The sequence below is a fragment of the Chroicocephalus ridibundus genome, chromosome 1 (assembly GCF_963924245.1).
Source record: "Chroicocephalus ridibundus chromosome 1, bChrRid1.1, whole genome shotgun sequence".
Lineage (NCBI taxonomy): Eukaryota > Metazoa > Chordata > Aves > Charadriiformes > Laridae > Chroicocephalus > Chroicocephalus ridibundus.
The window spans coordinates 110,013,700-110,026,856 of NC_086284.1; the positions used below are offsets into that span (position 1 = coordinate 110,013,700).

Sequence of the window (13,157 nt, forward strand, 5' to 3'; positions counted from 1 at the left end):
CATAAGTGTTGTATTTTTCAATCTATGGTAAAATTTATGGCCTAAATGATGGCCTTGCTTACACTGTATGCAACTTCACTGCCATCCACTGAATAATAAATAGCTTTCCTACAGTGCTGAGGTTTTTAGGGAATGTCACTCCTTCAAGTAATAATCAAATTAAATTCTAAGCTTGCAATTCATTAATGTTGGTCTCTGACCAAAGCAAGATGCCTGCAAATGCCCTTCTGATAAATTAATTGTAGAAATTCCAGAGTTAGGAGGACTTAGAAAAATATCCAAGTGTTATTTTAAAATATTTTTAATAATTGGATGAATGTGTGCTGGTTTGTTTTTTTACTTTTTTCCCTTCAGGTAGGTACTGCATTTATGTAAATATCAGACACCTGCAGGCACAAATCCTGATTATAATTTCTGTACGTAGTTATCTCATTTACTTATGCGTACAAGAACATACAAACTATGACTAAATGTTCTTCTAGTCAAATACGTTGTCCTTTACAGTGGCCAGTAGTCTTCTTTCTCTGATTCTTTCTCCCCCTCCTCCATCTCTTTTCCCTCTATAACTGCTGGACACTGGTCATTTTGTGGTCTATTGGTTTAATTTACATTTTTTTATTTGATATGCTTCAGTGAACTTTGTCTTCAATGGTACTTTCTATTACCTTTTAAAAATTACTTATGCTTTTGTCTCCATAACATTCCGTGTTTCAATTTGTTTCTATAAACTAGTCAGATATACTTGTTTAAAAAGTCCCTTTTAAGTTTCCTAGTTATTTCTTTTTAATTTCATTTCCCAGTTTATTACATATTCCCATTGTCAAGAAAAAGTATTTTTAAAATCTAAATTACATCACATTCTCATATCCTGGGTGCTCTTGCTGTTACTGATCCTACAGAATAGAATAAAATAAAATTTTCATATATATATCTGTATATAATTCCTATAAGCAGCATGATATTTCTGCTTTCCACAAATCCCCCCGTAGCAGCATATTTGTCAATAAGCAGCACCATATTTGTAACTAAATGAATGTTTTTAATAACAGGTCTTGAGTAGGCTATAGCTCATGCTTCTATACTGAATAATTACCTAGAATCATGCTTTATTAGAGAAAGAGGCTAAGGTTCATCTAGGACAATTTACTTTTGCTTTTAATTGCTTATGCATTTGCTGGTCTCATTTACTGTTTAATTTATGGAAAGGACTGAAATGATAGGAGTCCTGCAGAATATCCTGATTATTTATGTAGCTGGGCTAGAAAGTGCAGCATTCCACATGGATTCTAATAAATCACACGCATGAATCCTTTTGCCTCCATTTTTCAAATATGTGGCTGTTGCATTTGTGACGTGTGCCAAACAGGAAGCGAATCTGCCTATGTGTTCATCTACAAAATATAGCTTACATTTACAAATATTCTTAATGAATCTGGAGTGCAAGCTGCACAAATTGATGCTCTTCAGAAACCAGAGCAAGATCCTGTGCTCAGTTTGTGCTTGTAACTACGTGCATCTGACAACACTGTTAAAATCTGAGTATTGTTAGCATTGCTTTTCCTTGAACCAACAAAATCATTCGTTGAGCTTTTCGTCATTCTTTCACAATTTAAGGTTGGACGAGATGGTCCCTGAGGTCTCTTCCAACCTGGTATTCTATGATTCTATGATTCTACTAGTCTGGTGTGAAACGTGCTTGTTTCTCTGGGACCAGAGACAGCTGGGTCTCTACTGAATTGTACCTAGGAATGGGGATGGACCTTGCAATTTTTGCCATACCCAAAAGTCCAACAAGCACTGAGAGTTTAGGACTTGCTCTCAACCCTGCAGCCTATTTTCTTCAAGAACTCGCAAAATTCTTGAGAAGGAAATGAGTTCAATGGAATACAAGGTCTTGTTTGAGATTTTCAGGTTTTCATCCTCCCCACTTACGAATGGTCAGTAGTAGCTACATCTCTGCTTCTGGAGACACCTCAGAAAAATCCTGTCTTTGACTGTCAGACCCAGGTTCTCCAGTGTGTTGAGAATATAACATATGGCCTGAAAGGGGTGGCCAAAATCCCACAAAATTTATGCACAAAGAATTTTTATTCTGATGGATAAACTAGGATAATAAACAGATAGTATATATCGTACTCTGCTGTAGAGCCAATGAGGGTCATGTGCTGGATGTAAGAAAGAACCTGGTTCTCAGTGTGTTCAGGCTGTGTTTGCACCATTGAGGACCAGAATTAGGACAGTCCTAAAAACTTGACAATAGACTTAATTTCATGTCGGTTGTCACCAAGTAATAATGTACATTTTGACCTGAAAGCTGCAGAAGTCGCAAGCTAGGACAAGTTCTAAGCTTCACTTAGGATCAGACACTGCTTAGTAAGATTGGCTTAAACCCATTGCTTAAGAAGCTTCATTTCAAATCCAGAAAGTACAGAGGGGTTACTTTTATTTATCGTTTGCAAATTTTCATATAAAAAATTGTGTGCGCACAAGCATTTAGAAAACAGCAGCTCTTCGTATGAATTTGCATGTGAACAAAGCTTTTTTATGCCAAAGACAGTGTTTGGTATTTGTAATTTGCTGCTATTCTTCATTAATTGTTTTTCTAACTGTCAGAAAATCAGCGGATGAAACAGAAACACTGCCCTGTGACTCAAACACAAATTAAACAAAAAGAAAACATCCCACAGCCTGAGAACTAAACAATGAATTACAAAATGCGTGAACATATTTTCTTCAAATAAGAAACGTGTTGGGTTTATTGTGTTGTTTTGTTGTGTTTTTTTTTTTTTTTTTAACAGGGAAAAGAATTATAGCTATCAGACAATTGCACTTCTATACTTATTCTGAATATTTTTTTCAGCACGGTACCACATCATCTGAATCTTGCCCAACATTTGCTACTGCTTGTTGTTATTGAGCACATCTGAGACAGAGTTAGAGACTGAAATCATAGTGATCCATAGAGTATTCAGGTACATGAGGACCAATAATATCTGAAGAATTTACTGCACAGATATCTCTCTAGATCTCTGTGTAAGAAACTTCTGAGGCTTTTTCTGCAAATTTTGCCTAGTGAGCATTTTGAATGGAATGAGGGTTACTAAACACCTAGGTTAGCCTCTTAAGGGCCATTTTTGTAATAACCTGTGAAATTTCTAAAAGATTAATTCCATTAACAGAAATTAAAAAGCTGTGACACTGCATTTCTGGACCCACAGAAAAAACTATATTTTTGTTACTGAACTGACTTATCTCCAGGAAAAGCGTGTGATTTCTTATACTTACAGAAATGCTTAACCCTCATCATTTACCAATAAGTTAATTAAAAGAGTAGCAGATTGATTTTTGCAGTCACTCATAAAGCTTCAGCGCACTTAGAAACCAAATGAAATTATCAAAGGTTTTCTCAAAAAAGGGCTTAAGAGTTTATTTCAAAAAGCTGGGGAAACTTAATAAAGCCTCTGTGGTGACAGAGAATCTCAGAGAAGTTCCAAACTGTAATCCAGAAATTTCAGCATTTTTTTTAAAAAAAAAAAAAAAAAAAAAAAAAAGGCAGAAGAGTGGGAAATAGTTTGCTCAGTCTTTGCTGAAAAAGACCAAGAAAAAGATGCTGAGGTGAGATTAGAGATCTTCACAAGTATTATGAGGTTGGTGGGAGCTTTGGCTTGGAAGATTTATCCTGTTTGCCCTATTACAGGGTCTGTTACAGTAATCTAGTAGAACACAAGTGCATTCAGTTGAAGTTTCCTGGTATAATGCACCATGGAAAATGTAAGCCAGTAATATTCATAAACGTATATACTCTAAGCTTTTCTTGGTAGCACGTTCATTTTTTACATTGGTAAAAGCCCCTGCTCACTAACTTTTTCAAGAAACAATTTAGTGCCTTTTACACACATTTGCACTTATCGTCACTCAATGATTAGGCTGGTCCTTATTGTAGAATTTGACTCTGCCTACCGGGGTTGGCACTTTACCATGAAAATAGTAAATTTACATGAAATATAGTTTCATTTCTTCTCTAGGCACAGAAGTATAGTATCAACGTAATTACCCCTCCTCGAAAAAGCAAAACTGATATTCTGACGTTCAGTTGTTACTGTTCTGTTTTGCATACTAAGATTTAGCTCCATACGTTTAAGAATTGGTATTGCAAACCCTTCATTGTGGCACAGAAAATCAGAAATTGATAATTTACTGCTATTTAAATAATTAATTTCTGTTTCTTTAAATATTATTGTATCATTAGAAATCTTACAATAAATGTAAGAGTGAAAGTAGGTGAACCCCATTTTAATCCACGTGAGTTTCAAGCCTCATGATAAATAGTCGTTATTTCAGGAAAAAAAATATGCAATTAATTCTACCAGTATAATAATTTCCCAAACATTCCCAATATGCATGTGTGTGTCTTTTCCTTCCAGGGATGCAAATGCATCATCAGCTGTATTATTCACTGGAGATGGCCCATTTGTCTACATCACCAAAGCAGCTAACCACAGCCTAATATTTACAAAAAGGTGGGTAGAATGAGGCTTCTTCCTCATACAAAGGATAACTTGAAGTATGGTGATGAATATACACTAACTTCTAGCTCAAGTTTATCTGAGAGGTAACGATTCTGTATGAGGTCTGGCCTATAAACATATCTAGGTTTTGTTCTCTGTCTACTGATGAATTCTGTGTAACATTGGACAACTAACTCACTCTTCCCCCTTCCATTCTTGTCCATCTATTGTAAATTTTAAAGGAGAGAGATGCTTGCTACATTTTTAGCTATCATTCAGTACAATCTTAAGTGAAGTTCTTATACATTTACTGTGAAAACGATAAGTACTGCTATTTTTACAGAACGTTTCTTATCTAGAAATCTCTGAGTTATGAATATATAATATAGTAGAAGAATTAAAATGGAGTGGCGTTCACCCGTGGTTATATAGTACTTATCACACTAGGTTCTCACTGTAAACAATAGAGAAAAATAAGCACTTCAAATTGTGATCCATCAAGGCATTTCTTGAAATACGAGTCGATAATCCATGAGTCTGTAATCCACTGGCATTATCGATACAGACTTAGTCCTAAGTGTGAACTGCTAAAGTAAGCAATCCACAGACAGGTACCTATATTTAGACAAATTAGCCCCACTCAAAAATGATTTGTTTCCACATTTAGAAGTGAATCATTAGATGAGATGATCCTCAGAATACATTCGATTATATTCTAATCTTTCTCAGTCCAAGTAACAGCTGAAGGGATTCTGAAGGGTCCTACAAAGTGGTAGCGTTTCTTGTAGATTAAATGAAAATGTAACAGTAGCACAGGATTATATTCTCAGGAAATTCTGGGATTTACGGTACACCTCCTAAAGGAGAAAGGGTTGCGATCATCAAATAAAAAAAGAATATATAATGAGTTTAATTACTGTCTTTCTGCTTATAAGAGGGTTTATTATACACACTTTCCTGGAATACTACCAGAAGTAGCGTGGCAGAAAATCACTGATTGCCAAAATGCTGAAACCATGTTGAGGATGGCAAGAGTCCATGTTCTTTCAGGTTTCCTTTATAAACATACCACATAGTAACAAAGCAGGAGAGAACTCTTAATTTGCTATGTTATATTTTATCTACATTTAAAAAAAAAAAAAGATACATTTTATGTTCTAATTATACTCTGTTAATCCCAAACATTTATCATTCTCACTGGTGGTGAAAGTATCTTAAACTAATGGACTATCATTGCAAGCTATTTTTCTTTCTTTCTTGAGTGGATGTCTAAACCAGCATTGCCACAAGAGATCTTAAAGAGCAGTAATGATTTAAAGATGTCTTCTCTTAATATCTATTAAACACTAAAAAGTGATTAATGCAGGAGGAAATGGAATAAATTCATTCATCTTAGTTGTATTTCTGTTGCAGAAATAGGTATCTTCTACCATGCTTCATTTAAACAGCTGATAGGAATCATATTACAGGGTGACACTATTACAGATGCACACACTTTTTTTGTACGTATAATAAATGATAGAAAGATCACACAGATTTGGTAATTAAAAAACCCATATTCATTAACTGGTAATCAAACTATAAAATGTATTTCTCACATTGTCTTTGGTCTTTATTCAAGCCTAACTACCACTGAAGCAAAGGAGGGCACATATAATAGGACTGGAAAGCTGTCCTGGCAGAGACAGCAAAACTGTTCTCTGATGCCTTTAGGTAACGTATTTCTTGGCAGGATAGCTTTGTAACAAGGCAAAATCCTGCCTTGAAGATCCTGTGTGAGCAGATTCCACAGGCATAATTGCTTATGCCAGTCCTAAGTGAAGATCGTACTCACAGATGTCCCAGCTACTCCAGATTTCTGCCCAGCGCGCTGCTCCATAGATGACATTCAGAGAGGCACACGCAATACCTCTGTTGCCTTTTGGACTCTCCTGTGCTGACCAAGAGGCAACTGAGGACTGGCGAACTGAAGTGCAGGCAAGGAAGTGGTTTACATACTGGGACATAGCTTCAGAAAGAAGAAAAAGCAGATGGCCATGAAGTCATTTCTACTAAATCAATCAGTAGGTACTGGTGATGGGGCAAAGACGCTCATTGCATGTGACTCCCTGCTTCAGTGTAAAAAAATAGGAACAAATCTGACACGTTGGATGTTAGTTTGGCTAGTTTATGCATCTGCATAAGAGAAAGCATGGGACCAGATACAGGAGCTAATATACAGTACCACTGACCACCATTTTAAAGCCTATGGAGGGAGCTTTGTCAAGAGTATTTAGTTGCTATGAAGTTTATGCAGAAGATGGTGTTGGTTTCCTGTGGGTTTATGCATTTCTGGGTGTCCTCCTTGATGTTTGTCTCACCACCAAGGGACATCCTTATGAAGTCAACACAAATTTGAATACAAATTACAGAATTTGTAATATATTTTAATACAAAACACAGGTTTCCACTCTTTAAATTGCAGCTTTAAAATTATGCTCAAATCTATCTTGAAGTGGAAAATGGCTATGTGAGACTACTCAGAGCTGGAGGCATATCTCATTCTTACCCCCTCTGTAGTGAAGATTTAACTGGGGAGGTGGGGGGTGGTTACAGTTCCCACCTGCCCTTCTTGCACCACTAGGTCATTGTGAAAATGCTGGGTCACGTCATGCATTATTTCCCTCACAACAGATATCAAATTTTAGAGCAAACACAGTGAGGGATACATAATACCATATCATGTTTGAAGTATCCTTCCCTTTTTCTATTTAAAAATTATGTGGAAATGCATACTGTAAACTAGCCGTTGGCAGACTTTTTTTTTTTTTCTCTATTTCTGTATGTATCAGATTTAAATTGCTAGCACACACACTGTCCCAAGTGTTCAGATTCATTACAAGCTATGAAGATAATCTTGAAACCTCTGGGTATCAGAAACACTTGAGTAGTTTTGATCTGTGGTCTTGTGCTCTTCAGACTCTGGCTTTATATCTCTGCTAAATAATTTCTAACCCTGTATATATAGCTATATATTTTAGAGTGCATTATAATCTAAGTAAGAAAGATACAGTGATATCAAACTAATCTCTTAAATTCTTTGGTCACACTGATCTCTAGTGGTAAGGTATTGAAAACATCTCAAAAGGTAGAAAAACCAAATGCAGTTACAATTATATTGAGAATCTGTCACAGACAGATGACTCGTTTCCCTAAAACACAAGGGGAGTCTACTTTTATTTCCATAACAGAGACCAATTAAATGTTCATTGAAGAGGAATATGTACATTTAATATTATATATAATATAACGTATAATTATAATTAAAATATGATAAAAACTGTAGGACAACATATTGTACTTATCAGTTTGATGCTGAAAAACCAATGTACTTATATATCTGTATAAATGTATATAAGCTATATATGTGAGTGTACGTATGTATATTTGATAGTCATTTAGTGTTACCTGGTATGCAGATACTTGTGATTTAATTGCACTTTCATTCTAGAGAGCACTGTTTGAACAACCTGGTGGTTCATCTGCAATGTAACATTAAACGTAAGTACACATACTCTGGGAATATTTCACACAGAAATCAAATTGTTCAGTCCATAAAGCGTAATGTTTATAGTTTGAATTGAAAGGTTAGGGAATGAACTATAAAAGCTATACTCGTAATGATATAAACACGGGAAAATTTACAGTCTTCACTTATTTTCAAAGTATACACTAGAGACAGGTCTATACTGAAAACACATATATAAAAAATCCAGAAGGTGTGAGGAAAGAATACGTCTAAATCCAAGTTATACAGTGGCATCTTCATTTCAGCTATAAAACACCTATCTTTTTTCCACAGTAATACTATTTTTGAATAGTAGTTCAGATACGACAAAGCCTATTTTTCCAGGAATATCAGATAGTCTAATAAATGCAAAAAAAAAAAATCTACTTTTTAATATTTATTTTTTTTTTTACAGCTTGTGGCAAACACCTGGTATCTCAGAACAATGGAACAAGGATTGTAGGTGGAAGTGATGCCAGAAGAGAGGCTTGGCCTTGGATAGTTTCACTCCATTTTAATTCCAGACCTGTTTGTGGAGCTTCCCTTGTCAGTGAGGAATGGCTGGTGACTGCAGCACACTGTGTATATGGGTAATGTTCCTTGCACTCAGAAGCTAGCGCATTCTGATACTCCCACAACATGCAGGTATCCAAATGGTGGAAAGCCGTTCAGTAAAGCGGGGTTGAAGTTCGACCAGAGCCATTGATGAATCCTGTATAGAGCAAAACACACTTTCAAAGGATCATACTGAAATCACTGGAGAGCGGCACTTTTTAGAGGGTTTCTAGGTGCTTACTTTAGAATAAAATTAATATAAATTCACAAGTGCCTCTTTCTCTCCACTGACTCCAGGGCATCTTTCCAACTATTTGTGATGGCATATGACATACATGCCATGTCTTTTCTTTTTGATTTTCATGATGATGAAACGCTTATTTTATGTGCAGGTTCACTAAAGAGGCATCAGATTATGAATAATTTGTGACACTGATATAAAAAAGTAACAGCCAGCTGACTGTTTAATTACTGTATTTTGAATCACTTGTGGGCGCAGCTAAAGGCTCCTTTGCTTTCTGGTAAACCCTCAGTCCTTACTTTAAAGCAAAGAATCGTGGAAACTAAGCAGCATTTTCTGAACAATGAAGAATTGCACTTTAAATATATGGTATTAATACTGACCATGTGCACTTAACCCGTAATTAATGTGGGCCTCCATTAACTAGTTGAATGCCTGCCAGTGCTATAAAGGATGACATCATACCTCATAAAGGTAAAGTCAGTGTTGCCTGTTCCTCCTGTATACTATCATAGATTGATCAAGACTTACTGTGCATCATTGGAATGAATCTTGATTTGTGTGCATTGATTAGGCAATAGTGGGTATCCCCTAGATGGTGTTATTTGTACCATTCAAAGAAGTGATGCATATTTAAATATTTTCTAGGGGTTTCTTCCATAACAACTATAATAAAAACGAGTGCTGTAGAAGACACCTAGAAACCGGAATGGCAAAAAAAACCATTAGTATTCAAAATTACAGTAGAGCTTTCATTATAAATAGCTAAGTAGCAAGGCAGTGGAGACTATGCCAATACATTAATGCTGCCTCATTGCATGACAGGAGCTATATTCCACACAAAGACTAATGAAAAGGATCAAGCCCTCTTATTTCACACAATAAATCCACACCTGTCTTGGTACTTCCTTTGCACTTAAATCACCTTTCCACTTTCGCTTAAATCTCATTTTATCATCTTGACTTTGCTGGAATTTACCTAAGTGGGAGCCTACAGTTTCACACTTTAATTCTGAACATTTAACTTAAACGCTCCTCGTTTAGAACAAGATAACCTCTTGATGTCAAACCAAAAGATCAGCAGAAACCAATTCAGTACAACAATCAGGCTGGAAACATATTTTTGAAACTATGAACTTGTTGATTAAAAAATAGAAAGTAATTAAGTTCTCTAACGTAAATACAGTCTCAAACCAGCATGCGTAGCTCAGCAAAAAATGCAGATTTTGTCTTAGCATATCTTTTTTTGATTTAGATTAAAAAATTAAGAGACCAATTTTCTGAGTCTGAGCTGCAGCATTTCCAATGACATTTTAGACCAATTATTCTTTAGATATTCCATAATAATTTTCTAACGGGAATGGATATTAATTGCCTGGTGGGCAGTCAGCAGTATTCTTCACAGTGTTTAAAAAGCCACTGTAATTTAGTATTTTCCTCCTCTGCACTACTGTCTGATTAATTCTTTATAAATAATGCATTATGAGCTTAACATAAAAAAATCAACTGCATATTTCTACGGTGGGGATGTTTAAGATAGTGTTAGTATCACAAAATTGTAAGCACATCCACTACATTCTATTTATTTTGACAAAATGTGCGAATGCTATGAATTAACATGAGATTAAAGATTAGCATTTTACCTAACATATTTTTCAAAACTTTCATTAATCACTCATAATTGTGAATATTCCTTTCAACGTCTAGGAGGCAATTAAAACCATCTCAATGGAAAGCAGTTCTTGGCTTATATGACCAGTCAGATATGATACAATCTTCAACAGTAGTTCGAAACATTGATCAAATAGTTATAAATCCTCATTATGTGAAGCGTACAAAAAATAGTGATATTGCTGTCATGCACCTTCAATACAAAGTGCAATATACAGGTGAGTTGTTATTTTCCCATAAAACAGATTTACTCTGTTATGCAAAACCTTAACGGTGCTAAGCACATGAGGGTGATGGGGTGGCTGTACATTTTTTACAACCTAATCATTCTGGAGTCAGTCCAGTACTTCCTGGATATCTTGCCCAAAAAGTGGGTTTGAATTAATGTATGCTTTCTTACATGTACATTAATTCATAAAACTTTATAACTTCATAAAAACCTGAATACAGGGAAGAGGTTGAAACTGATTGCTTATTTCTCATTCACAGATTACATACAACCTATCTGCTTACCGGAAAAAAATCAACAGTTTTTACCAGGAATTAACTGCTCCATTGCTGGCTGGGGTACTATTATGAACGAAGGTGGGTCATCATCTTGGAAAATTATGACAGGCATGAAGCTGTAAGGGAAAGCTTGTTCCTGATTCCACAGGATTGCTAAAATTGAATAGTTTAGAGAGGTACTCCTCTATATGAAAATTTGGGAACTATCCCTCTCCACTGTTCCTTCTCTTAAGCAAAGTAATAGAGTTATAACATATTTATTAGAAAAAATATACATATCTAAGATCATTAAATTATGAGAAAAAAGCTTATTGCATGCTCTTAGAAGTTATGATGACTACTTTTCTCAATATGAAATACGTACATCTTATTTCCAGATATTGGGTGGGGAGAAGGAAGGTTATTCTTTCTGACAATATGCAAACGATTTTTCCCAGAATTCAAGCGTACTGACTGTAATTTGAAATGCGTGGTTCTGTTTGTATATCATATGCACCAGATTTGGAGCCCCTGTGAAATAATAAACATGCTATTTCATTCCCACAGTTGCTCGTACGCATTTGCATCTACATTTTCAGAATGAAATTGCATTTATAACTCTGGGTGGGAATTAGAAACAGAAATTTTTGTAAAAACTTGAAATAGTCAATAAAAGTTACACAATGAATAGTGAGGAAACATTGGACAATCCAAGTTCCTAAGGTCTTAATTACCCCTTAGATCTCCCCACAGTGAGTTCATAGTCATTGATTGTAGTAATCTTGATTTAATTATAACCAAATTCAGTCCCATTACACAAATAAAAGACAGGATTCTGTTAATGAGCACCGTTTAATCAGTGACTGTGTTACAGGGGTACAAGCCTGAATAATACAGCAGTGAGGCAGGGCTTCCTGCTGCTCAGTAGCGTGCCCAGCATGCTGGAACAGGAACAAAACCATTGGTGTTCCGAGCGGGTTGTATGTATTTATTACAGTGGGTAAAAGTATTTTGTATTTTCATCAGGTCCCACTTCAGACATACTGCAAGAAGCAGAGGTCCCTCTCATTTCAAATGAAAAATGCCAACAACAGATGCCAGAATATACTATTACTGAGAATATGATCTGTGCAGGTTATGACATAGGAGGAGTGGATTCCTGTCAGGTAAATACAAGTGGCTTGTTTCGACTGCTATCATACACTACATCTAATTACTGAATAAAATGGTCCTTGATCCTCCGATAATTAAAACCAGAACCACTGTCCATTAATATAATTTCTACTTACAGTATTTTGCCCATTTAATCCTTTATCAAGATACAAGTTGAAAAGATAAAAATCTATTTTGTATCATCTTGACATAAACAACCATAGACAGAGATAAATAGGAGGACTGGAAATTTTCTGCACTAAGTTTTGAATAATTACTGCTGAGGAAAGAGGGACATGCTTAGGGAAAAGCAGAGTACAGAGAAATAAATACCAAATAGATTGAAGACTCAGAAATGCTTCATGCAGGGAAAGAGAGCGCAATGATGCTTTTCCCAGAATCTGTAGACTTTGGAGACCTTTTGTAAGTGGATGCCACAGTATTTAGGGTAGGTTGCCTTTCTGCATTGATCTCATATGCTGCTTCCTGGGGATCTAGTCTTTATCTGTTCCAGCTCTGCTTACAACACATGGCTTCTTTTTGAGGACGTAGTCAGAGTTGGCTGTCATGTAATTTTTCTTCCAGCAACATGGAGTCTATGGCATGGAGACTGGCTGGTTCTCCTCATGTCTGACGAGGAGCACTCTCACTTAACTGCTCTTGCCTTGCCCTCACAACCTAAGCCTTCATCAGGTGCAGTGACTTTGGCTGGTTTTGTTGAGAAGGTGGAGTGTATGCAAGCCTAATTTCACTTACCATTCGTTCAGCCTCTTGGCTTTCCTCTTTCCTTTTGCCTTCTGAACCTCATACGGTGTAGCACCATAGGCTGATATAGAGTACAAGTGACCAGCGTTGTGATCAATGACCGTTCAACCATAAGCAAAGATGAACAATTGAGTCCTGATAGTGCTTCAGCCTTTAGGCTGCTGTCACAGCCTTTGAACTTTTGTGATGCCCTAGAGTTATGGGCAGAAGTATTTTAACAGCTGAGTCCTTG

General features: G+C 36.0%; 1 protein-coding gene across 1 annotated transcript in view; it reads left to right on the forward strand.

Annotated features, from left to right (window-relative positions):
- TMPRSS15 (transmembrane serine protease 15) overlaps positions 1 to 13,157 on the forward strand; it is a 59,204-nt gene that overhangs the window by 45,191 nt on the left and 856 nt on the right. The window contains 6 exon segments of the mRNA XM_063341098.1: positions 4,425 to 4,520; positions 7,999 to 8,048; positions 8,471 to 8,645; positions 10,559 to 10,740; positions 11,012 to 11,107; positions 12,035 to 12,174. Coding sequence (XP_063197168.1) covers positions 4,425 to 4,520; positions 7,999 to 8,048; positions 8,471 to 8,645; positions 10,559 to 10,740; positions 11,012 to 11,107; positions 12,035 to 12,174 — 739 coding nt within the window.